At 48.3% G+C, this 27,645-nt stretch overlaps 1 protein-coding gene across 6 annotated transcripts in view; it reads left to right on the plus strand.

Moving 5' to 3' along the window:
* The window catches only part of MID2 (midline 2), a 340,574-nt gene that overhangs the window by 41,155 nt on the left and 271,774 nt on the right, over positions 1 to 27,645 (plus strand). For 4 of the 6 annotated variants that reach the window (XM_084639504.1, XM_084639503.1, XM_084639505.1 and 1 more), the window contains one exon: positions 22,493 to 23,208. In XM_084639504.1, coding sequence (XP_084495630.1) covers positions 22,549 to 23,208 — 660 coding nt within the window. In that variant the 5' untranslated portion in view covers positions 22,493 to 22,548. Of the gene's footprint in view, positions 1 to 20,741; positions 20,867 to 21,864; positions 21,917 to 22,492; positions 23,209 to 27,645 lie in introns of those variants that run through there. The other 2 variants (XM_084639502.1, XM_084639506.1) reach the window with 2 other exon arrangements.

A 27,645-nucleotide genomic window follows, 5' to 3' on the forward strand; every position in this document is an offset into this window, starting at 1 on the left:
CAAGAAATCAATGCATACCAGTTCCAAAGGTTTGTTGCTGGTGATGTTCTTGAGATATGCAGCCCTCGTGGGCAGAGTTTTCCTTTGAACACATCGAGGGCAAGTCTCACATTTCCTGCGAACATCTTCAGCCATCCGGGGCCAATAGAACCTACTACGAATAAGTTCCAGGGTCCTCTCCATCCCTAAATGTCCAAAATCATCATGCAGGGCCCTCATGGCCAGGACTCTGTACTCTTTTGGCAGCACTAGTTGTGCTCATTGCTTTTGTAAAGGGTCGGTGGTCATTCGGTGTAGCACTCCCTGAACCAGTTTTAGTTTGGTCCATTCTCTCAATAGTAGTTTACCCTCCGGGTTAGGTGGGACAACCACAGCTGGGCTTTGCCCCTCCCTTTTGGCAAGTAGTGTATCACGAATGTCCATATCTTGCAGCTGGGCTTCTTGCCAGTCAGCCGCATTGAGCATACCAGCTTGTGGGTGGGATAGCGAGTTTCACTATCAGACAGTCCTCGGCTGGAAAGGCTACAGGTTTACATTTGCCTTCCACTTCCTGGTACAGGACGGCTCCCAGACCCTTCAAACTGGCATCAGTATGCAGGATAAATGGTTTGCTTGGGTCAGCAAAGACTAGGACTGGAGCATGAGTTAGGCAAGTAATGATTTCTCGAAAAGCCCTTTCACATCTCTCATCCCACCATGGCCCAAATGGTTTGGAGGGGCCATAGTGTCTCTGCACAGCAGGCTTTGGGGACCTCCCCTTATTCTTGGTCTTAGATTTGTTCTTGTTGGACTGGTGTCCCCTGGTAAGATCATTCAGAGCCTTTACAATCGTAGCATAGTTTTTCACAAATCTGCAGTAGTAGCCACTAAATCCAAGAAAGGTCTTGAGTTCTCTGTAGTTACTTGGACGTGGCCATGTAGTGAGTGCTTCTATTTTATCAGGATCAGTACTCATACCCTCTTGGGACATGATGTGACCCACATACTTCACTGAGGTTCTGCAGAACTGGCATTTGTTAATTGAAAGCTTCAGACCATAATCCTCCAACCTATCAAGCACTTTAAGAATTCTTTCTTCATGCTCCTCTAAGGTTCTTCCAAACACAATCAGGTCATCCAAATAAACTAACACTTGCAGTAAATTCATGTCTCCCACAACTTTCTCCATGAGACGTTGAAAGGTGGCAGGTGCTCCAGAAATCCCTTGGGGCATGCGTTCGAACTGATAAAACCTTAATGGGCAGATGAAGGCTGTCTTCTCCTTATCTTCTTCTCCCAGAGGGATCTGGTAGTATCCACTTCGAAGATCCAACACAGAGAACCACTGGCTTCCCAGCAAACAGTCTAACGCATCTTGGACTCGAGGCATAGTGTACTGGTCAACCACAGTACGGCTGTTTAGGGTGCGGTAGTCAATACACATCCGGATTTTCCCAGTCTTTTTACGGACCACCACAATGGGTGAGGCGTATGGGCTGCGGGACTCTGTAGTGATGCCATTCACAGCCAGCTCCTGAAGATGATGTCGTACATCTTCCATCTCAGAGAGAGCAATCTTCCTAGATCTCTCCCTGAAAGGTCGAGAGTCATGTAGTCTGATATTGTGCTCTACTCCTTTTGCACATCCCACTCATGCAGCGAGAATACCTTGGATCTTTCACAAAGTTTCTTCCTCAGGTGATCTTTCCACTCCTCGGACACTGGTGAATCTCCAAAGTCAAACTTTGCTAGGTCTATTGTCGGAACTTGAGTTTCACACTGGGGTTTTACAATCGACTCAGGCTCAAAGAGGTCTGCTATCTTTTGTCCTTGCTTCACAACAACATCACAACTCGTTTCATTAGCAATCAGTATAGTCACCCTTTCCTGGGCTTCAGCAGGTAGGGTTATGACTCCGCTGGGGACCAGCACTCCTTCAGGGAGCTCTCCTCCCATCGGCTGCTCTATCATTGCTAATGTCCCTTTACAGCCTTTCAGACAGGTACTCATGACAAGCACTTCTTGCTCCGTCCTTGCAGGTACTACTAAGGGGGTTGTGCCCGCATACTTCAGTGCCCCAATCGGTAGCTCCGATGTGTCCCTTTTAGCACACTCAATTTTCCTATGGGCTTCAGCACAAAGCGTATGGATCATCAGGGTATTCAGGTAGTGGTCCCCAGCCCGCCTTCTGCAGTAATCCGCGAGTACCTTGAAGAGACTGGAGTTGGTCCCTATCAGCACAGACACATCAGAGGTCCCTTTAGGGTCAGGGCATATTAAGGCAGCTGTGTCTACCTCTTCTCTTACCCCAGAAACCTCCTCTGGGAATTCCAGGTGCACTATGACATACCCTTGGTAGGGGTATTCATCCATGCTGAGGCCACACAGGTCAAGGCCAATCAGTGGCTGTATAGGCAGGTGTCTAAGCATCTGTTGGTAGAATGACTGAAATATAATAGTCACTTGAGATCCAGTGTCAAGCACTGCTTTACACTCCACCCCTTCAATCCTCACTGTGACCTCTGCTTGAGGCCCTATCAGTCCTGTGGGGATCCCAGTTGGACAGTCTTTTCTGGGGGAATCTTCAAATCCTGCAAACCTGGGGGGTCCCCATCCCCAGACCCTCTGGCAGCTACCGGATCTCTCCCAACTGATCCTTAGCTTTCCATACACCAAGGAGGGGTTTTCTTCATTATGGCACTTGGCAGCACTGTGTTCATACTGACCACATCGGTAGTAGAAGAATTGACCTTTCCCCCTTCTCCTGGGTGGGATGGTGGCTCTAAATGTAGGCTTCTCAATCGCCACAGTATGAGGCTCCTTATTCCTGGAAGTCTTAACTCGGTCAACGGTGCTTTGCAGCTCAGCTCTCCGTTCCGTCAGGACCTGCGTTTGTTGGACAAGTTCGTCTTTGATGCTCACCATCAGTACACTGGCCGTTTGCAGTGGTGTTGTGCTGGCTGGCTCCGATGTTTGGGCTTCCCAAAACTCACTGGCAGCCTGCCTTTCTTCCTCCTCTCTAACCTCTTTTATCAGCTGGGAGTAACTTGGGGGACGTTCCTGTCGTTCTCTTAGCTGGAGATGAAGTAGAATCGGGTTCTGATACTGAGTTCCTCTTACAATTTGAGCCAGTCTGGTCTGATCCATCTGCTCAGCAGTCACTGCTCCCCTCATGACAGCTCTCTGAAGCAGTCTCTCCAGTCTCTGTGTGTAGGCTAAAGCCTTCTCGTCCTTTTGCTGTCGGGAATTAAGGAACTTACAGTAGCTGTCTTCAGGGCCCTCTACACTCCCAAAGGTGTGTTCAAGGGCCTCTAGGCAGTCCCTCACACTGACCCTAGGGTCAATGAGCTTTAGGGTGCGAATAACATCTAATGGTTGGCCGCCAAGGCTCTCTATGAGACATCTTCACTTTTCTGCATCTGGTACGGCCCACTCTTGCAGCATTTCAGTGATATGCTATAATCAGGGCTCAAACTCCTCCTCCCCAGCAAATAACCTTAACTTATGACAAGAGTTTGGTGCAGCATGGGACAGCACAACCTTTTCCAATGTTTGCCCCAGAGCTTTTGTCCAATCATTGGCCGAGGCTGCAGCCTCTGAGCTAGAAGCTGCTGAGCCGGGGCTCAACAAACCTGACATTATTAGCCATTATACAAACAGTAATTTCCTCAAAATATAAGCACAAACAAAACAAAATAGTTGTTTCCCAATGTCATGGATCACTCAACAGGTGCTTGCTAGGGGTACTGACCCAGGGATCCCGGACGAGCCCCCAAAAATGTCAGGGTAGAGCTCATCCTGACTCTGCTTACACTAGTAGCAAGTAATCTGGTATCACTGCAAAGCCCGGCAGCGTATGGTCCTGGTGTTTGCTGGCATTCAAGCAACATCCGTTCTTTATCTCTCTGTGTTATACTCAGGAGAGTGATATCGTTCATGGTAACCTGGTTGAAATATGGGAATTTAATTAAGGGGACATTCAGAGGTGGCCGTTCCTACTGGGCTGTTTGCCTGTGGCTGAAAATAAATCCTACCCGCAGTTAGCCAAGCGGTGGGGGGGGGGGGGTGGGTGGGTAGGAGAGGGGGATTGGCACTGAGCTGTTTGCGTTTGGCTAGGAGTGATCTTCCCTGATACCAGCCATGCGGTGGGGGGAGGGGTAAAATGATCATCGCAGAGAATTGGATGGCGGGGGGTTAGTTTGGTTTCTTCTGCTGCACGTTAACACGAAAACCACAGCACTAAATGGCCAACTCAACAGGCTTTGCTTGGTATGGGAAAGGAGGGCGCTGCTGTTATGAAGGTTGCAGAAGCCGAAAGTCTATGGCTTACCATGGCCGCTTGCAAGCCGAATTCTATTGCCCGGCACTGTGTGTGTGATCTCTAACACCAGAGCCATAGGCACTCAATATAAGATGCAAAATGCGAACGTGTACCAAAATCACATGTGCTATGTAATGTGAATAGTGTTGTTCACTGTGAAAGAGTATAGCCATTGTTCTGTAAAATGTATCTTTTTAAATACTTCACTCGCTATTTTTCCTCCCGCAGCTGCAAATGTTTCAAGCCTCCCTCCTCCGTTCCAAAGGCGATCTCAGATAAGGCGGTGAAAAAAATGCACGTGCGATGAAATGCTCTCTGAGCTCATGCAGTCGTCCGGCACTGACAGAGCTCAGCAGAATGTGTGGAGGGACACAGTAGCACAGTACAGGAAAGCAGCCAATGAACATGAGGACAGGAGGGATGATCGAGATGAGAGGTGGCAGCAGGAAGATAGAGGAGGCATGATGCAATGCTGGGGCTACTGCGGGATCAAACGGACATGCTCCGGCGTCTGGTGGAGGTTCAGGAATGGCAGCAGGATAAGAGACTGCCGCTGCAGCCCCTGTGTAACCGCCCACCCTCCCTTCTCCCCAAGTTCCATAGCCTCCTCACCCAGACGCCCAAGAACGCGGGGGGGAGGCTCCGGGCACCCAACCACGCCACCCTAGTGGACAGCCCAAGCAACAGAAGGCTGTCATTCAATAAGTTTTGAAGTGGCCTTTTCCTACCCTCCTCCCACACCCCACCTGGGCTACCTTGTGAGTTATCTCCCTATTTTTATAATCAATTAATAAAGAATACTTGGTATTTAAACGATAGTGACTTTCTTTCCTTTGCAAGCAAGCTGTGATTGAAGGTGGGAGGGTGGGTGGCTTACAGGGAATTGGAGTCAACCAAGGGGGCAGGTTTTCATCAAGGAGAAACAAACAGAAGTGTCACACGGTACCCTGGGCAGTCATGAAACTGGTTTTCAAAGCTTCTCTGATGCGCAGCGCTTCCTGCTGTGCTCTTCTAATCACCCTGGTGTCTGGCTGCACGTATTCAGCGGCTAGGCGATTTGCCGCAACCTCCCACCCCACCATAAATGTCTCCCCCTTACTCTCACAGAGATTGTGGAGCACACAGAAGCAGTAATAACAGTGGGAATATTGGTTTCGCTGAGGTCTGAGCGAGTCAGTAAACTGCACCAGCAACCCTTTAAACGTCCAAACGCACATTCTACCACCATTCTGCACTTGTTCAGCCTATAGTTGAACAGCTCCTTACTACTGTCCAGGGTGCCTGTGTACGGCTTCATGAGCCAGGGCATTAAGGGTAGGCTGGGTCCTCAAGGATAACTATAGGCATTTCAACATCCCCAACAGTTATTTTCTGGTCTGGGAAGTAAGTCCCTTCCTGCAGCCGTTTAAACAGACCAGAGTTCCTGAAGACGCGAGCGTCATGAACCTTTCCCAGCCATCCCACGTTGATGTTGGTAAAACGTCCCTTGTGATCCACCAGTGCTTGCAGCACCATTGAAAAGTACCCCTTGCGGTTTATGTACTGGCTGCCCTGGTGGTCCAGTCCCAAGATAGGGATATGCGTTCCATCTATAGCCCCCACCACAGTTAGGAAATCCCATTGCAGCAAAGTTATCTACTATGACCTGCACATTTCCCAGAGTCACTACCTTTGATAGCAGCAGCTCAATGATTGTGTTGGCTACTTGCATCACAGCAACCCCCGCAGTACATTTGCCCACTCCAAATTGATTCCCGACTGACAGGTAGCTGTCTGGCATTGCAAGCTTCCACAGGGCTATTGCCACTCGTTTCTCAACTGTGAGGGCTGCTCTCATCTTGGTATTCTTGTGCTTCAGGGCAGGGGAAAGCAAGTCACAAAGTTCCATGTAAGTGCCCTTACGCATGTGAAAGTTTCGGAGCCATTGGGAATCATCCGAAACCTGCAACACTATGTGGTCCCACCAGTCTGTGCTTGTTTCCTGGGCCCAGAATCGGTGTTCCAATGCATGAGCCTGCCCCATTAATACCAGGATCTCCAAATTGCCGGGGACCACAGTTTTAGAGAAATCTGTGTCCATGTCCTCATCACTCTCATCACTGTGCTGCCATCGCCTCCTGGCCTGGTTTTTCAGGTTCTGGTTCTGCATAAACTGCACGATAATGTGTGAGGTGTTTACAATGGTCATAACTGCTGTGGTGAGCTGAACAGGCTCCATGCTTGCCGTACTATGGTGTCTGCTCGGGCAATCCAGGGAAAAGGCGCGAAAGGATTGTCTGCCATTGCTTTCATGGAGGGAGGGTTGACTGACCCATTACCACCCGTGACAAATTTTTGGCCCCATCAGGCATTAGGAGCTCAGCCCAGAATTCCAATGGGCAGCGAGGATTGTGGGAACTGTGGGATAGCTACCCACAGTGCACCGCTCAGAATGTCGACGCTTGCCATGGTATTGTGGACGCACACCACCGAATTAATGTGCTTAGTGTGGATGCATGCACTCGACTTTACACAATCTGTTCCCAAAAACAGACTTCTGTAAAATCGGAGTAATTTCATAGTGTAGACAAGGTTAGAGAGAAGCAGTTTCTTGACACCTTGAGTGATTGTTTCCTGCAATAGCTAGTTTTACAGCACATAAGGAGAGAGCTATCTGAAGACAGCTAGCTAGAGACATAATTAAAACAACCCAAAATAACACTAGCAGCAGCCAAGGACCAAGAGTTCCTTTCAGAGTCTCGGAAGAGATAAGGCTGTGAGAGAGTGGCTGGGTCTGCTAGACAACCAGAGAGTAAAGGAAGAAATTAAGGAAGAAGGATGTTGCAGAGAAGCTAAATTATTTCTTTCCACTTATCAAGAGGATGTTGGGGAAGATAAAGATGAGCTATGGCAGAAAGTGAGGTACTTTCTGGAACAAATGGCTAAATTAAACAGCAGCAGATCATCAGGTCCTGTGACTGCCTCCAACTGTTCTGGAGGAATTCAGAACTGAAGTGACTGAGCGCTAAAAGATCATGTAATCTCTTATTAAAGTCAGCTGCTCCACAGGAGTAAAACCTTATTGACTCTATCTTTAATTTTAAAAAAAGGTAGAAAGAGGGATTTGGGGAATTTACAGACCAGTAAGGGCTTTTTTTAGTGCCAAGAAAATTAGTTGAGAAAATAATTAAAAACTAGAGTTAGAAAATACTTAGCGGAATGTGGCAGATTAGGGACACCCAAACATCATTTCTGTATAGGAAAACTAGGCCTGTCTAGTCTACAAGGATTCTGTGAGCATTTCAACAAAATGACAGTGGAGAACTGGCTGAGATAATTTATTTGGACTTTTAAAATCCTTTGTCAAAGTCCACGAGGTATTAAGGAAACTAAGTAGCCATGGGATTAAAGTTTTTTGTCATGAATTAGAAATTAATTTAGGGCTAATCTACATTACTGTGCTACATCGGCACAGGTATGCTGACAGGAGAGCGCTCTCCCATAGGCGTAATGACTCCACCTCAACGAGAGGCAGAAGCGGCCAACATAGCGTGCTGTAGATACTGCTTTAAATCTATGTAACTTACGTCACTCGGGGGGTGGCTTTTTCGTACTCTGAGTGACATAACTTACATCAACTTAAGCGGTAGTTGTAGACAAGTCCTAAGAGTCAAAACAAGAGCAAGATTGTGTGCACATGTATGCATGCACAAATACACATGCGTGCGCGCACACACAAATTTCAACATTGCCAAAGATTTTTCACGTTCCAGGTTTCCGTTCTGAGCCTGGTGGATTTTGTTTATTTCACTCACTAACTCACACAATATGAAAAGAACATTACTAAGGTGCAAAGTCAAGCATGCCAAAGTTAGGAAATGCCAGAATTAAGGTTGCCTGTCCAAATTTAATTTGGCCTTCTTGTGTGTGTGCATTGTGACAGTCTTTAATTACAGGTTTCAGAGTAGCAGCCGTGTTAGTCTGTATTCGCAAAAAGAAAAAGAGGACTTGTGGCACCTTAGAGACTAACAAATTTATTTGAGCATAAGCTTTCGTGAGCTACAGCTCACTTCAGCGGATGCATTCTTTAATTACATGATCACATACTGTTTTTTCCACCTACCCCCTACCTCATTCAGTGCACAGGATGGATCTACTCTGGGGATGCATCAGGGATGGACAGTGAAAGGGACTGTTCTCTGTAGGATCTGCAAAAAGAAAAGGAGTACTTGTTGCACCTTAGAGACTAACCAATTTATTTGAGCATGAGCTTTCGTGAGCTACAGCTCACTTCATCGGATGCATACCGTGGAAACTGCAGCAGACTTTATATACACACAGAGAACATGAAACAATACCTCCTCCCACCCCACTGTCCTGCTGGTAATAGCTTATCTAAAGTGATCATCAAGTTGGGCCATTTCCAGCACAAATCCAGGTTTTCTCACCCTCCACCCCCCCACACACAAATTCACTCTCCTGCTGGTAATAGCCCATCCAAAGTGACAACTCTCTACACAATGTGCATGATAATCAAGTTGGGCCATTTCCTGCACAAATCCAGGTTCTCTCACCCCCTCACCCCCCTCCAAAAAACACACACACAAACTCACTCTCCTGCTGGTAATAGCTCATCCAAAGTGACCACTCTCCCTACAATGTGCATGGTAATCAAGGTGGGCCATGTCCAGCACAAATCCAGGCTTTCTCACCCCCCCCCTTTTTCCCGGGGACACACACACACAAACTCACTCTCCTGCTGGCAATAGCTCAGCCAAACTGACCACTCTCCAAGTTTAAATCCAAGTTTAACCAGAACGTCTGGGGGGGGGGGTGTAGGAAAAAACAAGGGGAAATAGGCTACCTTGCATAAGGATCTACAACCTATCCTAAAGGATGACCCAAAACTCTCACAAATCTTGGGAGACAGGCCAGTCCTTGCCTACAGACAGCCCCGCAACCTGAAGCAAATACTCACCAACAACCACATACCACACAACAGAACCACTAACCCAGGAACTTATCCTTGCAACAAAGCCCGTTGCCAACTGTGCCCACATATCTATTCAGGGGACACCATCACAGGGCCTAATAAAATCAGCCACACTATCAGAGGCTCGTTCACCTGCACATCCACCAATGTGATCTATGCCATCATGTGCCAGCAATGCCCCTCTGCCATTTACATTGGTCAAACTGGACAGTCTCTACGTAAAAGAATAAATGGACACAAATCAGATGTCAAGAATTATAACATTCATAAACCAGACAGAGAACACTTCAATCTCTCTGGTCACGCAATCACAGACATGAAGGTCGCTATCTTAAAACAAAAAAAACTTCAAATCCAGACTCCAGCGAGAAACTGCTGAATTGGAATTCATTTGCAAATTGGATACTATTAATTTAGGCTTAAATAGAGACTGGGAGTGGCTAAGTCATTATGCAAGGTAGCCTATTTCCCCTTGTTTTTTCCTACCCCCCCCCCCCCTAAGATGTTCTGGTTAAACTTGGATTTAAACTTGGAGGGTGGTCAGTTTGGATGAGCTATTGCCAGCAGGAGAGAGAGTTTGTGTGTGTTTGTGTCCCCGGGAAAAAGGGGGGGGGTGAGAAAGCCTGGATTTGTGCTGGACATGGCCCACCTTGATTACCATGCACATTGTAGGGAGAGTGGTCACTTTGGTTGAGCTATTACCAGCAGGAGAGTGAGTTTGTGTGTGTATGGGGGTGGGGGGGTGAGAAAACCTGGATTTGTGCTGGAAATGGCCCACCTTGATTATCATGCACATTGTAGGGAGAGTGGTCACTTTGGATGAGCTATTACCAGCAGGAGAGTGAGTTTGTGTGTGTGTTTTTTGGAGGGGGGTGAGGGGGTGAGAGAACCTGGATTTGTGCAGGAAATGGCCCAACTTGATTATCATGCACATTGTGTAGAGAGTTGTCACTTTGGATGGGCTATTACCAGCAGGAGAGTGAGTTTGTGTGTGGGGGGGTGGAGGGTGAGAAAACCTGGATTTGTGCTGGAAATGGCCCAACTTGATGATCACTTTAGATAAGCTATTACCAGCAGGACAGTGGGGTGGGAGGAGGTATTGTTTCATGTTCTCTGTGTGTATATAAAGTCTGCTGCAGTTTCCACGGTATGCATCCGATGAAGTGAGCTGTAGCTCACGAAAGCTCATGCTCAAATAAATTGGTTAGTCTCTAAGGTGCCACAAGTACTCCTTTTCTTTTTGCGAATACAGACTAACACGGCTGTTACTCTGAAACCTGTAGGATCTGCGCTTCATTTGTTGCAGAAGCTGGAATGTGCTCGGAGAATAAGGCAAGGGAATCATAGAATCATAGGATATCAGGGTTGGAAGGGACCGCAGGAGGTCATCTAGTCCAACCCCCTGCTCAAAGCAGGACCAATCCCCAACTAAATCATCCCAGCCAGGGCTTTGTCAAGCCTGACCTTAAAAATATCTAAGGAAGGAGATTCCACCACCTCCCTAGGTAACACATTCCAGTGTTTCACCACCCTCCTAGTGAAAAAGTTTTTCCTAATATCCAACCTAAACCTCCCCCACTGTAACTTGAGACCATTACTCCTTGTTCTGTCATCAGCTACCACTGAGAACAGTCTAGCTTCATCTTCTTTGGAACCCCCGTTCAGGTAGTTGGAAGCAGCTATCAGATCCCCCCTCATTCTTCTCTTCTGCAGACTAAACAATCCCAGGGACTACAGGAAGAGAAAGGACATTCTCATGGGTAGGGCAATTGAATGTTGCCCTGGAGAACTGGATTGTATCCTGCCTGCTTCAGAGTATAGTGGTGTTTGAGCTTCTCAGGGAAAAGATCACCAATTTTTTTAACACAAGCAAAACATATTTTTCCTGAGACGTGTTCTTAGAAATAGCTGAACTGTTTTGGTTTAAATAAAAAAAAATAATAATAAAAAATCATCTTGAGGCATGGAAAATTTGCCCCCCAATGGTAAAAGTTACAAGCAACTGAAAATGGTCTTAAATTTGGAAGTGTCCGGTAACCTTAACAGGTGTTGCTACCAGCCCTGCCTTTAATTATCTGCAAACAGAGTTGACTAGTGAGCTGCAAAACTTGCAGAAAACACACGATTATTTTGCCTAGTAAGTTCTAGAGAAGACTGAGGAATTGGAGAAGGGACTAATAGAGGTGAAATTAAGCGCTGGCAAATGCAAGACAATGTCTATGGGAAGGGAGAATGTGATCTATTCATGCACCTTGGTGGTTTCTAAATTAACTGTAACCACTTATGCAAGGGACCTTGATGTCAATGTACACTGGTCAATAAAACTACTGCTCAATATGCAAAAGGCATAATTAACCTGTGGAACTCATTACCACAGGACAGCATTGAGGCCAAGTGCTTAGGAGGATTAGATTTTTATGGGGTAAAGAGATTATCTACAGCTATGTTAGGTAGGATTTTTTTTTTTAAATGTGGAATACCTTCATGTTTCAGGGCAAAAATTAACTGCCTAATCAGATGGAATTATGAAGAAATGTGTTTGTGGAGATTCTTCCAAAATCGGCTAACACGGGGTTTCTTGCACTTTTTTGTGAAGCCTCTGTCTCTGAGTCACTGTCAGAGACAGGCTAGCGGACTGTAAGGATCAGTGGTCTCATCTGGTGTGGCAAATTCCTAACAAACGCATAGAAACGGCAGCCATCAGTTTTGAGCATAAAGGTACCATGTTGAGCTGTAACTACGTTTTGGGAGTTGCATGGATTGGATATGTGAGTGGGTAGTTCACTCCTCGCTGGTCACTAGCTGCAACAGCTCAGTGAGCTAAGCTGTGCTCACAGTAACCCCAAGGGATGCCATGCAGTAGTGGAGATAAATCCTGCAAGACTGAGATTGGTTTGGGGAGGATCAGAGCCAGAGCTTACGGCTTTAGTGTGGGCAAACCACCATTAGGAGAAGAGGGAGAAGATTTTGCAAAATGATGTTTTTAAGGTGGGTGTATCTTGGGAACTCCTTGCTCTAATGACTAGGGTTACCAACTATCTAATCACACAAACCCAAACACCCTTGCCCTACCCCTTCTCTGAGGCCCTGCCCCCACTCACTCCATTCCCCCTCCCTCTGTTGCTCGCTCTCCCCCACCCTCACTCACTTTCACCCAGCTGGGGCTGGGTTGGGGTGCAAGAGTGGGGTGCAGACTCTGTGCTGGGGGATGGGGCCGAGGGGTTTGGAGTATGAGAGGGGGCTCTGGGCCGGGGCAGGAGGTTGGGATGCAGGAGGGGGTGCAGGCTCTGGGAGGGAGTTTGGGTGCAGGAGGGGGTTCTGAGCTGGGGCAGGGGGTTGGGGTGCAGGAGTTATGCAGAATGTGGGCTCTGGCCGGGCGGCACTTACCTCGGGCACCTTCCAGAAGCAACCAGCATGTCTGGCTCCTAGGCTCAGGGGCACCCAGGTGGCTCGACATGCTGTCCCTGCCTGCAGGCACCGCGCCCCGCAGCTCCCATTGGCCGTGGTTCCTGGCCAACAGGAGCTGCGGAGTCCTGCACACAGAGCAGGGACAGCATAGATTCATAGATATTAAGGTAAGAAGGGACCATTATGATCATTTAGTCTGACTCCTGCACAATGCAGGCCACAGAATCTCACCCATCCACTCCTGCAATAAACCTCTCACCTATGTCTGAGCTACTGAAGTCCCCAAATCATGGTTTAAAGACTTCAAGGTGCAGAGAATCCTCCAGCAAGTGACACGTGCCCCATGCTACAGAGGAAGGCGAAAACCCCCCAGGGCCTCTTCCAATCTGCCCTGGAGGAAAATTCCTTCCCGACCCCAAATATGGTGAGCAGCTGAACCCTGAGCATATGGGCAAGATTCACCAGCCAGAGATCCATGAAAGAATTCTCTGTAGTAACTGAGATCCCACCCCATCTAACATCCCATCGGGCCTATTTACCATGAATATTTAAAGATCAATTAATTGCCAAAATCATGTTATCCCATCAGCACGCAGAGAAGCCCTGGCCGCCCCTTTGCCTAGGAGCCAGCGGGATGTGCCGGTCAGTTCTGGGAGCTGCGTGGAGCCGGGGCAGGTCGGGAGCCTGCCTTAGCCCTGGGCCCTCGCTGTACCACTGACTGGACTTTTAGAGGCCTATTAAAATCTCCCAGGTGGCTTTCAATAGCCGCCGGGAGATTGATGCCGATTCCAGGAGACTCCTGGCCAATCTGGGAGGGTTGGCAACCCTACTAAAGACCGCAGATTTGGACTGCTCATGCTACACAGTGAGGCATTACAAATTTCGAGATAATCCAAATAAGCATGCAGGTTTTAGAGTATGGAGAAGAGTCTCCCTTTAAACAGATAGCGATGCTCAATCTTACCTACAGTGGAGTTGGTGCTCCGCTCTCATACCTGCTCTGCAATCTAGATAGTGTCAATGTTGCGTTCAGTGACTCTTCTGCTGTCTTTGTCCTTCTTTATTTGTCCTTCTTTTGCATGCATCTGATGAAGTGAGCTGTAGCTCATGAAAGCTTATGCTCAAATAAATTTGTTAGTCTCTAAGGTGCCACAAGTCCTCCTGTTCTTTTTACAGCTGCTTTTGTTTCTCAGCATCAACAACTTGCCATCAGTGTAGTTTTTATTTAGCTTCTTTGTCCTGGCTCTAATAGACCGGCACTCTGTTGAACAGGAAGTATCCATGTACTGATACATATGACATGCTTGGTAGAGCAGAATCTGCCTATTCTATTAGGAGAAAAAAGATTACAAAAGAAGGAACTAAGGAGAGACCTTTGTTCATACCAACTTGCTGATAATGAGCTCCAGAGGAAGAGGCTTGTTGCTTCAGAGGTGAAGGGTTCTGGCAGGCCACAGTGGGTCCTTGCATCAGGGATTTAAGGTGGACCTATGAAGTCAGAACCAGAACATGTTTGTTGCAGTAAATGAAAATCTGATCATTGACTGCCCTGGCAAGCGCTCTCTGGATTGCTATGGCACCTACTTATCCCAGGAGGAACCATTCGCTTCTCTTTGATTTTGCAAAGCCTCCAAGAGGAGTATTGAGGTTACCTTCCAGGACTGTGCTTGCCTGGGACTGCTCCTTAATTGGGTTAAAATAGCCGCTGATTAATGACACCATCTCAGAATATCTCTTTCCCATGTGGTCTCATGAAATCAATTGGCTTGACAGTGCAGGGCACAATCGGCAGGGGGCTGGGGCAGCAAAATAGGTAATGATGGTGTATTGTGGGAGTGGCTGCTAGGATGAAAACCGTGGTTATTTTCCACCTTGCCCAGGCTGGTGAGAGCTCTGGGGCAGAGATGCTGAGGATCTTCTCAGCCATATTGGGAGTGGGCTTTACTTATGGCCAGCACTGCTCTTAGGAGCCCCACCCTCAGTGGCCTGTGTTGGATTATCTGTAAAAGGATCTCTAATCTGCTTCTGTGCCCGGTGCTGCTCGTCTTCCTGTTGATCAAATTCCTTTGACTCCCTCCCCTGCAGTCTGCTCACTAACCCACCTCTGTGTTTAGTGATGCAAAGTGTGGCTCACACACCAAGTGTGGAGTTCTGGATTGTGGTACGTGGCTGCTTTTGTCTTCAGCATAGAGTTGTAGCTCAAAGGCTGAAGCTCCCAGCATGTAATGCTCCAACCTGACCAAAAGGAGCTCTGCAGGCCACGTCCTGATGTTAAAGATGGGTACTGGCCCCACTTCGCCCGCCCCTATGCTGGAGAGTTAGAGGAACCCTGGCACCAGAATGAGGCTCGCAGAATTTGATCTACATTTAAAATTGCCCCCTTAGATGCTAAATGTTTACCAATTTCTTACTGAATTAGCACCTTAGATGAGATTTTGATGAAGCAGAAAGAATGCTGGCAATAGCTGATGTCTGATACCTGAACCCCTGTGCTGAGTGGGTGGGAGACTATCGGCTGCTGCATGGAATGACCTTTCAGCAGAATTGCTGCTTAAATATCAATGGAGACCAATGTGAAGCTGCTTGTAACACCAAAATTTTGACAAGCAGAGGCCCTGGGTAGATATACTGGGAAGGCAACGTCTGTACCAATGGATTATATAACAACATGGAAAGTCATCCCACCCAAGTGTTTCCATGGCAAAAAATATTTGCTTTTATGTTGAACTTTACTGAAACACTGATTCCTGTAACTGTAGCCCTATCCAGCAGCTGCTTTCCTGTAGTTTCCCCAGAGGGTGATTTGTGCTGTGGTTTGGAATAGCTGATCTCTCGGACCCTCATGCCGAGCCCGTGCATTATGACACTTGCTGCTACCTCATGCCTTGTTAATATTGTATAGGTTTTATATTTAGGGAGTTAATTACTGTAAACAAAGCAGATTTTAATCTAATCAGCTGTTCTATCCACTGCATCAGTCACAGACATCAAAGTGAACATCAAAGAGAGAAGAATAAAAGCACTTTGAAAGCAGAGCCAACTGATTCACCCAGGTGCATCTGGACTAGCTTCCCAGTCCATAAAGAGAAAAGGAGTACTTGTGGCACCTTAGAGACTAACCAATTTATTTGAGCATAAGCTTTCGTGAGCTACAGCTCACTTCATCAGATGCAATGTCCATGTCGTTTCTCTGTTTGCTTTAGACCCATTTCAATGGTTCTTTCAGTTATCCCAGATCTAATAGATATTGAAGTGCTGGGCAAAGGAGATTACCATAAGAATGGCAGTATGAGAACAAAGCAATGGTTCAAGTAGTCCAGTTTTTTGTCTCCTAGTGCTTGAAGGAAGGTGTAAAATCTCTACAGTGCATCTACCTGTGCAAAAGCTGTTGTGGGGGACTAACTCAGATGGTGAGTAATTGTGACAAAAAGCAGTGGTTCCCAAACTTTTCCGCTGCGTGACCTGAATCTCAGATGCATTGTTTCTCATGACCTGGACAGAATGGCATCCTTCATACAGCATGACCTTGCATGGACCCTATGTGCAAGATCACACTGTGATTTTACAAAATGGTGTCCTCCACACACCTGGGATTGTCCCCACTTAGGATCGCGACTTGTAGTTTGGGAACTGACGCTGTAAAGCAGAAGGACGCAATTCTCTTGGGAATATCCTAGCCATTGTAGCTGCAGCAGGTGTTATTCTTACTAACCAGCTGCACCAGTGACTCCATAAAGAAAGTTGCAGAAACCTTTCCTTTTATAATTCTTGCTTGCATATCCTTTGCTAACGTTTTTAGAAAGGCAGACAAACCCATTTTGGCCTGCAATCCCTCTTCCTTCGCCCCAGGTCAGAGGAGAATGTACTTAGTTAGGGCTCATTTCTGCAACTCTTGTATTGCCACTGATCTGAATGAGATTACTTGTGATAGTAAACACTGCTCTCCGTATGGACTGCTGAATTCTGTTTATAAGCACTGGCTTCTTAAAAATAAAGCCGGTGGGCTAACCTAATTGGAGCCTCCCACCTCAGCAAGTGACACATGCTGAGTCAAGGGTGGTTTGTAATAAACTTCAGAAGGTCACAACTCTCTGAACAAACAGAAGGAAATGCAGTGTAGTTGCTAGCAGGAGCAACAACAGTGAGGAATAGCCAGTATGGTGGTGAAACAGATATTTAACCCAATCCCTACCATCAGCACAGGCCTGGATGTCACAAAGGAGTACAGCGGAGTCCGCTCAGGAGATGAAAGTATTGGGGCACATGGCAAAGCTTCTTGGCTGCTCCCCTCACTCTGCCATGACTCAGACAGGCGTTGTGGTTTGAGAACCGGCACTAGGGCAAAGGGAAAAGCTAGTGCTGGGAATGGTTTCCTTTCTCCAAATGTTTTTGGACACAGCTGCTTTTCCATACTCTGAGACTTGGGTACTTTTGGCAGGCCTCGGAAAGGTTACTGCAGCAGTAAGGTACATTACATTTTCAATTACTTAATTTTATCAGCTCTGTGAGCTGGTGTGGGCAGAGATGAAAGTCTGCTCGAGGCACTTGCAAGTGTTATTCCAGGCAGTTCGGAATAGATCGTATGATACGTGGGGACTGGCTCAGGCAGGTTCCAACAAGCTGCCTGCATTATTGAATGTTTGAAGATGTCTGAAGCTGGGCTGGGAAGCTGGGTCCCCAAGCCATGCTGCTGTCAGTCCACTTATGGACAGGGAGCGGCTGCTGGTGGTGCCTGCAGGTTGCGTAGGAGCCTGTCATGTCCGATGAAGTGAGCTGTAGCTCACGAAAGCTCATGCTCAAATAAATTGGTTAGTCTCTAAGGTGCCACAAGTCCTCCTTTTCTTTTTGTCATGTCCCTGTGATCTTAGCGATTGCTCTGGGCTTTGGAGCTGTTTTAGGGAATTGCTCTTGTAGGAGTTGGAGACAGAAACCCACGGTGGGACCCTGACGCAGCAGGAGGAGGAACTGGCCCGGTCAATGTGGTGCAAGGGTCTTCTGTCCCTAGGATTAACCTGTGACATTCCCAAAGTGCCCCTGCTCTTTCCCCTGCCTGTCAAACCCTCTCTGCCCTGAGCACCACTGTGCTGAAGCCTCAAGCACCATCCCAGCTCTCAAACCTTCCGGACCACTCCCCCTCCAGTGAGACACCTCCAAAGTGCCTCCCAGCTACCAAACCCTCTTCTCCAGCTGCCAGAGCGGAGTCTGCCCCACCTGTTTTCATGTCAATGTCTAGGTCTGGGGATGGTAATTAGAACAGACTCCTTTATCTCCAGAGTTACCGCCCCCACCCCGCCCCGCCAGGGTGCCCAGACAGCAAATGTGAAAAATAGGGACAGGGTAATAGGAGTCTATATAAGAAAAAGACCCCAAAATTGGGACTGTCCCTATAAAATCCGGACATCTGGTCACACACACACACACACACACCCCGGTGATTGTGGCATCAGGGGAAGGCACTCTTCCCTTCCCAGATAACGTAGGGGAGTTAGTGCTTTGAGAGTGCCTGACAATAGGGCGTGTAGCCATTGCTAGCCGCAGACAGCAGGCGCTGCACTCCCAGCATGCCCTCTCTGTTGCGGTCCCATGGATTTCATTAGAATTACTCCGGACTTACACCAGGGAGAGACCAGCCTGGCCCCAGGCCTGTAGGAACTACAACAAAAGAAGTCTGGTGCAATGTTTTATTCCAAGGGTAGGTATCGTTTGGAGCATCTGCTCTGAAGGAATTCAGGCAGGTTGGTCTGCGCGTGGTCAGCACATGCTAGTCAGTCCGACATGTGAAGGAACGACAAAGCTGCAAAGCGGAGTATGATTGTTTCCACCAATGTCTTTAGGGAGATGGCATCAGCTCACCTGGAGGCTAGTGCATGGCTGTGGCTGAGGGAGCTGCAGTGGTGCAATGCTGGAGGAAGGGCAGGTCCTTTTAGCTGGATCCAAGGTCCCTCAGTTGAGGGAAGTGCTGATGCTTTGGATTGGTGGGTGGGTTCTTTCCATCCGAGGCTGGTCATAAACGTTAAGAGAGCTTGCACTCCTACCAAACAGTTGCTCCCTGGGGCAGGGAGTAATTATTCAGACTGGGGACCTTTTTGGTACACAGGACTTCCCTCAGGAGCAGAATTGCCACTGAGAGAGAGAAGTTTGTCGCTCCAGTGATGGATGCAATCATGTACATGGGATCACTGCCTCTGATGGCAAAGTGCCCCACTACTCACAATGTAATCTGAGGCTTTGCTACCAGGATCTTCCCATAGGAATGACTTAGTCCAGTGGTTTTCAACCTGTGGTCCATGGACCCCTGCGGGTCCACAGACTATGTTTAAGATTTCCAAAGGGGTCTGCACCTTCATTTGAAAATTTTTAGGGGTGTGCAAATGAAAAAAGGTTGAAAACAACTGATTTAGTCTATTAATTCTTTCAGAGTCAGGGATGTTATGTTGAGGAGCAGATTTTACTTAGACCACATTGTAGGGTTTCGTTGGGGCAATGAAAGGTGCTGTGGTCTAGTGGATTGACCATGGGGCTGGGATCCAGGAAGGTGAGTTCTAATCCCATTTGTCACCAATTTGCTGTCTGGACAAGTCTCTAATTCCTCTATGCCTCAGTTTCTCCATCTCTGAAATAACTCCTCCTTACCTACCTCTCAGGAACTTGTAAGGATGACCGAGTCATTGCCCGTCAAGCACTCTGCTATGTCAATGCTAAGGACTGTGTTCTCTTGAGTCTAAATAGATTTTAAAGTTACTTTGTTGCTAAGATGTAATAAGAGTAATCGAATGTGATGATTTAGGTTTAATATTAAAAAGCTGTGTGTGAAAGCCCCTGCCGCTCTCTAGCAGAAATTAATGAGCTTCCTCCATTCCGATGGCTGTGCGTTTATCACTGACAGTGCTGCTGCTGCAGACACAGGAGTAAACAAACAGCCTCCCGCCACTAGAAATGTGGCACCTCGAGTAGTGCATGGGAGGCTGTTTGCAAGTGTGTCAGGGGTTTGACGGACCAAGGGACCAGCTGGTGCCAATCTGGAATGACTGGGGCTGGGTTGTTGACTGGTTTGCCCCTAATTTTGAAGGCAAAGGGCAGGCTGGATAACTGACCCCTCCCTTTACTGGTGGAGTTTCTGCTGAGAACCCCCCTCTGAGTGGCTATTCGCAGGCATGCCTAGCCGCCACACCCCTGGTCAGAAGAGGCTGGGCCTGCCCGTGGAACACGGGTGGCTGCTCTTTCAGAGTGGTCCAGACTTGGTGGGGGCTGGAGGAGCCACCTTGTGGGAGGGTGGGAAACAGCTGCCCCATTCCTCAGTGGAGAGTCCCCCTGCTGGGCTGAGGGGCAGGGCGAAGGCACAGGAAGGCAGGGGGAGGCCATGGGGCTAAGAAGGAGCCTCCCCAGCAAACGAAGACTGCTCCCTCCCACAGGCTCAGCCAGCACTAAGTTACCCATAGGCAGTTTCCCTTTGCCCTCCTGGGAGAAGGGGAGGAACAGGAGTCTGTGTGTCTTGCCCTGGGCAAGTGTCCCCCACACCTGCCATGCACACACCAGGGGTAAGAAACCCCCCAGGTCAGCCAAATGCCCATCCTGCCTGTCCCTTTGAGACATGGTGGTGCCACGAGTGCTTGGCACATAACCAGCTCCTTCCAGCTATTCTCTTTGATAGCCAGCTCCGAGCATTGTGCATTGCAAGGCCTGTACCAGCCCCACTGTTTCCTGGATCAGTAATTGCTCTGTCTCCCTTGTGTTAGGTGGTTCCCACCAGAGTCGACCTAGAAGAGTGGCATATGAATTTTTATCCAGACCATGCTCTGTGAATGTACCCTTCAAACAGTTTCAGCTCCCGGCTCCCGGCAGGGGAGCAGTGAAAATGACCAATTATTTATTGGTTTGCCAGCAGTACAGTGCGCTCCTCTTTAACGCAGAACAGAACTAGTGGGAGCATGTGTCACATATACACAACCAGACTTTCCTGCAGCCTACTGCAGTGCCCCTGCTTGCTGATTAGCCTTTGCCACTCTGCATCATACCAGGTGACGGGAGCACTTGGGTGAACCTGTTTTTTCCTCTCCTTAGTGCCTGCAGTCCATTATTCTAGGGTGTTTTGGAAGTGAAAATTTTCACCTGGAAAAGAAGCTGATGTGAGGTCTGGAAGTGGTTTTACCAAACAACCTCCACCGCAGATGGCCATTGCTCATCCAGTAGGTGTTTAATAATTACACTTGGAAGGATTAGATTTGTAATGGTGAATGTTGGTACACATCAGTTTCACGGCACACACAGAAACTGAGGAAAAAGTATGTCCAGCAGTAATAATCAAAAAGTAAGAGAAATGCCACTTGAGAACTTTTGAGCATTTAGGGATGTTTCAGTTGTATATTTTGACATGTGATCATGCTAATTTTTGTTTTAATGGTTATAGAGCTTTAACTCTCTGACTTGCAATGTCTGTTGCCACTGTATCATTATTGTCTTGCTCCCCTGGTGTGTGACCCCTTCCCATAATGTTAGACAACTGTGAAAAAACCTAAAAAATGGATTGAAAATAAACATCAATATTATCTGTCAAAATGGTCAAAGCCCACAAACTTCTGCCACGCCTGTTAATAACGTAGAAAGTGTTGGTGCGTGTCAGAGCATCACTTATGCTTTTTTTCAGCCATCTGAGGAGCAGCTGCCATCTAAACTCCACTAATTGCCTCTTTTTAAGCACTTTTGTTGAAGGCAGCTGACCTGGGCCGAGGGGCGGGAGAAAGTTGGGGTTGGGGCTGGGGGGATGGGTGAGCTGCTACTTGGTTTGCCAGGAATGAAATGGAGCAGCCAGTTTTACCCAGGGCAGCAGGGAGCAATTTGAGTTCACGCACTGTGAAATCAGAGCCATTTATTGTTCTGTGCTCAGAAATGCATTTTGTGATGCAGTTTAAAGCAGGGCATCTGAACAGAGCCCATTTCAAACCTTCCTCAGAGGAGGCTGTGTAAAAATATAGCCCTGTTTTCTTCCAGCTGGAGATGATTTAGGATCCCCTGCATTCTTCCTTGAAGTGCTTTGGCGAAAATAGAGCGATGGAAGTTTAGAGACTATCATCTCACTCTCCTCCCTTCCCCACCCCCACCCCAAAGACTGAGGAGCTGGTTCAAACACAGCAAAAGAACAATACATTGGAGTCCTTGACTGTTTTGCTTGGTCAGAGGTTCCAAGACTCCAGTCTTTCCCTTCCCGTGCTTTCCCTGGGATCCTTCCCCGAAGAGAAGTAGGTGCTTTCTAATCAGTAGAGAAAACGTTTAGGGTTTTATTGTTGCTACTAGTTTTTCCTCCTTGATGTACGCCAGAATTCTCATGAGCACAAGACAGGCACGATCCCCCCTGTTTTTTGTCTTCTGCAGTGTGAAACTGCAGTTTTCCTTGCCTTAGCTTTTTGCATTTATGTCCCATGCTTCCTTCCCAGGCGAGAGGGAAAGCCTTGTAGCAGAGTTGATTCCCCTCCTCTTCCCCCCCCCCCCAATTTCCTGTCTGAAAATATTTCTGAAAACTGTGAGTCAATGTCTCAGCTTTGTATGAATATGATCTTGAGGATGTGATGGAAGGTTTTGGACCATCCCCGGCCATGCTCATGTGAATGCAGTGCATTTAAGATCCACACTGGCTGCATGTCTGATTTTTCTCTGTCATCCCTCCCTCCTTCCCCCAAGAAAATGTCTGGTCTTAGTTTCTGGTACAAAGGAGTCACTGCTATCTTTCCTTTTGCTGGTGCTAATGTAGTTCCTGATGTCTTTTGCATTGAGTAGCTTGCTCTCACACTGCCCATTTCTCCTGTTCTCTCTTGTAGGTATCTGACCAGCTTCCTTGGTTTTTGATGCTGAAGCAGGATTGTTTTAACTAAAGATGGAAACACTGGAGTCGGAATTGACCTGCCCAATCTGTTTGGAGTTATTTGAAGACCCTCTGTTGCTGCCGTGTGCTCACAGCCTGTGCTTCAGTTGTGCCCATCGCATCCTGGTGTCCAGCTGCTCCTCCAGCGAGTCGATAGAGCCCATCACAGCATTCCAGTGCCCCACCTGCAGGTATGTCATCTCCCTTAACCACCGCGGCCTAGAGGGCCTCAAGCGGAATGTGACCCTGCAGAACATTATAGATCGCTTCCAAAAGGCTTCTCTGAGTGGCCCCAACTCCCCTAGCGAGAGCCGCCGAGAGAGAACATACCGCAAGAGTCCTGCCATGTCCAGCGAAAGGATAGCGTGTCAGTTCTGTGAGCAGGACCCACCACGGGATGCGGTGAAGACCTGCATAACCTGCGAGGTGTCCTACTGTGACCGCTGCCTCCGGGCCACGCACCCCAACAAGAAGCCATTCACCAGCCACCGCCTGGTGGAGCCTGTGCCAGACACACACTTCCGAGGACTCACTTGCTTGGAGCACGAGAACGAGAAAGTGAACATGTACTGTGTTGCAGACGACCAGCTGATCTGTGCCTTATGCAAACTGGTGGGACGCCACCGAGACCACCAGGTGGCGTCGCTGAGTGATCGATTTGAGAAGCTCAAGGTAAGAATCACTGGCTTTCCTGAAACAAGAGGTGTGAGCTGGGGAGGGTCCTTTGTGGCTTGCTGCACTCGCCCGAAACCAGGGGTGGCCAAACTGTGCAGGAAATGGAGCAGGTGCCAGCTGGGAGCATGACGAAGCATTGCATGCTGGGAGCTGCAGTTTCAGTGGGCCTCAGCTCTATGGTGAAGTGTCATGAGTCAAACGGTGGAACACCGTGAACTGCTGCTCTTTGGCCACCTGGCTGGGTGGCAGAGCCCTAGTGCCACGAGGAAGGCTGCTGCTTGCTGGGAATTGGATAGCCTTCCTTGTAGGGACTGTGGTTTTCTGGTGGAGTATTTTCAAAGCTAAATCCGTTCCAGATGTCCTAGTCAGTCTCTTATTTACACCTAATTAACCCTCCAGGCTCTAGAAGGTCCATAGGCTAATGAAAGTTGAAAGATCCTTTAGAGGTGAGATCTGCAGACCATTGGCATCTAGAGGGTTAAGCGAACCACATGTGAGAGAGAGAGAGCGAGAGAGAGCGAGAGAGAGATCCTGCTTGTATGATTGCAGGAAAGTCGTTCATTTTCTGCTGATCTACATGTCACGAGTTCAGTCCTCAGGCGTGCTAACAAAACCACAGAGCCCACAAAGTACAGAGCAAGCCTCCCTGTGCCCCAAATTAGAGGGAGTCTCTGTGTGTAGTAGAGAATGCAGTGGTGGCAGCAGCACCAAGAATGTCAGCAACAGAGAGGGTGCAGGGCTGGTTTGGAGTAATGGGCAAGGGTGGGGAGGGGGAGCTTCAGGGTAATGGAGAAGCCAGTACTGGGGCTGGGCACTGTGTGCAGGGACTTATGAGATCTGGTGCTGGCTGTGGCTAGCAGATCCAGGAATCTCAGGGATTTGCTTAGTATTTACTGTGCAGATTCTCCTACTGAAAAATCTTCCATGCACGTCCCTGCAGGTTTCCCAGGTTGTGGATCTTCCAAGCTGCTGCTCTCCCTGTCCCAGCAATGGGTCCTGCAGGCAGACCCTTGCTGTGTCTATTGGCTGGCTGTAATTTCCACAATGAAGGATTACTGGAGGTGGGGTGTGTGTGATCAGTGGTGAAGTGTCATTGAAATTAGAGGTATACTCTCCCCCGGATTCACTCCCTGCAATGGAAGTGATTTGGAGTGCATCTGTTCCCTCCCTGATGCAGGCATGCAGTGTAATCCCCCTGAATGGGAATTGTGTCTGCACACATTGCACATGAGAAAATGTCCTCCCATCCTTCCTGTCCTTCTGTATTTGAAGCTAGAATCCCAGCTTTGTCCCCAGGGCTGGATGGGACCAGTGCCTGCCATCTGGGACTGCAGGGTGAGCTGGACTAAGCAGATCATCTGGGGGCACTCTGCCACAAACAGCAGATCCCGGTCCAGGTGTGAATATGGCTGCGTGCATTTAATTGTGGTAATGACTATGCAGGTTAGATTTGGCCCTCAGGCCCCAGGCAGTTTGTCATTGGGCTCCATGGTTTCTCGCCACGTTGGCCAGGCCCTGGATTAAAGCTGTTGGTTTATTAACCAATGGGAGCCTTGTCTCTCTGTTTTCCCTCACGCCACCCTCCCATTCCCCCTCCATTCAATGCCTGGTTACACATGCCCAGGCTCCTTAGTCTCTCTGCACTGGAGAAATTTAGCAGCCTTTATTTATCCCGTAAGGACAAAAGTCTTCTGTTTCCTTTCTTTGTCTCTGAGGATGGCTGGTCTGTCTAGCACCATTGGGGGTATTACTGCCAGCCCTCCCCAGGTTGGCTTGTCCAAAGCTCTGTTGGGTTGACTCCACGGCTGGCTCTTGTTCCACGAGATAAGGCCTGGAAAATGAAGGTTACTCAGTGGCACTTGGTCAGAACACACACACTGCTCAGCGAATAGCTGACTGAGTGCTGAGGGCAGTAACCTATCTGACAGCATGGCTGCGTCTCCCTGCTCGACAGCCTGTGCCTCTCTCTCTGGCCAGCACTGGGCCCTCCCCGCCACACTGGGCCTGGATCAGTGCTGGGGTGGAGGGTGCTGCTGCAGGTGATTGGTGCTGCCTGTAGCTACAGTATAGTGAACCCATTGAATCTGGAGGCTCCGTCTGCCCCTGGGGAGCCCTACCCTGATCTAGCCAGGCAGTGGGCTGGAGGTTCAATGGGAGGGGTAGACATCCTCACTGCAGAAACTGAAGTCGATGTCAGTGCGGCTGAGGAGTCCTGGTCTCACTGGCTGAGGTAACCAGCCTTGTATGATGCAGTTCATATGGGTCCGTTTCTGTGGTTAACTGTCCTGGGGCCTGATGCTCCCAGGCATGGCATGTTCTGTCATGCTAGCTGTGATGTGCCCTGGGAACTTCCCTTTCCCCAGCTCCTACTTCTGACAGGTGCCGACTGAACGCTGCTCATAGGCTCCGTCAACGCAATCCTGACAGCATCTGTCCCCGTTCCTCTGTCAGTCTCCTGCTAGCTGATGCTATTGCAGGATCTGTGCTGGGGACAGCCTCCTCCATCAGCACCAGCAATCTGCACGGGGACAGCCTCCCCAGCACCACTGAAGCGCAATGGGCAGATGGCACCAGTCAGTCTCCCCTCTCCTGGCCCTGGTGGCCAAAGCTCTGTATCTAGCCATCCATCCCGGGCTATCTGGGTACCTCACAATCATTTGGGGCTTTCAGCGCCACAGCTCCCCTGAGGCACGAAGTGCTGTTACCCCATTGTATAAGTGCAGAACCAAGCAGCAGGGGAGATTAAGTGACTTGCACAAGGCTATGGTTGAGCTAGGAATTGCCTCTCCTGTGACCTGTCCACTGCACCATCCTTCCTCCTATCTCACCTGTCTCTACCATATAAGGACTATTTATCATTTTCATCTGCCTTCCTTTCCCTCCCTCCCCCACCTCCTCCCAGTCCCTGCAGAGAAGGCCTGGAAGTAGCCTTAGGTGTGTTGCCGCCTTGTTCTCTGTGGCTAGGGAATCATCCCTCTGCGGTAGCCTGTGTTCTCAAGCCGGAATATCCCCCACAATGAAGCAGCAGAAATGGGCGATCATCCCCCCAACACAAGTATATAGCATGTGTTTGATCTGAACTGAATTACTGCTCTGTGCTCTCCAAGTGGGAGAGATCAAACTTCCTGGAATACTTCCCACGGCCCCTGAGGAGTACTGTGAAGCCTGATTTTTAAGCAGCCCTAGTGGCTCCACTGAATCTGAAGTGAACCCGGATGGCTGATATTTGACCTACATACAACATATAAAATTAGAACTCTCTCCCCCCTCCCCTGATGCATTCCATGTGAATCTGCAAAATAGTTTTAATTAATTTTCTTTTCAAATAAAATTAAAAATCTGTATAGCCGGTTACATTACCAATTATGCTAGTAAGACTATAGCTAATCAGGTTTCCATTAGAACCCTTTTTCACGTGCTCATAACTTTTTTTCATCACTTCTCTTTCCAGTTGAAATCTTCCATGCTTATTCTCAGCCTGAAGGTGATTTCTTTTTTTAAACATTTGAGCAAAATCAATTCACCTGCTTTTGTTATGTGAGGGGGGGAAGAAATACTTTTCCCTCTCTAGCAAACCACCAGGCACCTTTTCATGCACAGGTTAGATTTCTAAATAAAAGGACTGATGATTGGACAATGAAACTTTCCAGAAGTCTTGTCCTAACTGAGGGCTATTCTCCAGACTAATTTGCATCCACAGAAACAAACACTAACCACAAATTGTTTAAATTGACTATTTTTTCACATTTATAGTACGAAAATACGATCTAAGGACTATCGGATAACAGAAATAAATGGAATGGTAGCCATTGAAACAGTCAGCATTTGTCAATGGCTACCCCACATTGGTGATCTGCCTAGGTTTCTTATTAAAGTGTCTCAGATACCACTGTGATAAATAGTGATGTTTAGTGGTGACCTCTGCAACATAGGCACTGACTCTGTGGGTGCTCTAGGGCTCAAGCACTCACTGAAAAAAAATAAGGGATGCTCAGCACCCACCAGCCAGAGCTGTTCGGCGGGGCAGCTGATCAGCGGCTTAGTGGCTGTTGGAAGGTGCTCAGGGGTGGGTGGAGAGCAGCGAGAGCGGAGCTGGGGCGGGAAGAGGCACAACGAGTGCGGGGCCTCAGGAGAAGTGGCGGAGTGGGGGCAGGGCCTCAGGGTGGAGCAGGGGTGGAGCACCCACTGGGTAAAACAGAAGTCGATGCTTGTGCTCTCCAGTACTGTAGTTTCCTAGTTCTGCAGATGTTGTCTGTGTTGGTGTTTCAGTGCAGCATTCTGTTTGGGTCACAATCACTTTGTGGAAGAAAGGTAGCAGAGGCTCCCCTGGAATAGTACTTGGGGTATGCTACTTACCCCCAGGATCAGTATATGGCTATGGATAGAGACCTTTTTAATATTTTTAATGAAGTAAATACTACTGGGAATTGTGTG

The sequence above is a fragment of the Lepidochelys olivacea genome (assembly GCF_965140295.1).
Source record: "Lepidochelys olivacea isolate rLepOli2 genome assembly, chromosome: 9".
NCBI classification, from domain to species: Eukaryota; Metazoa; Chordata; order Testudines; family Cheloniidae; genus Lepidochelys; species Lepidochelys olivacea.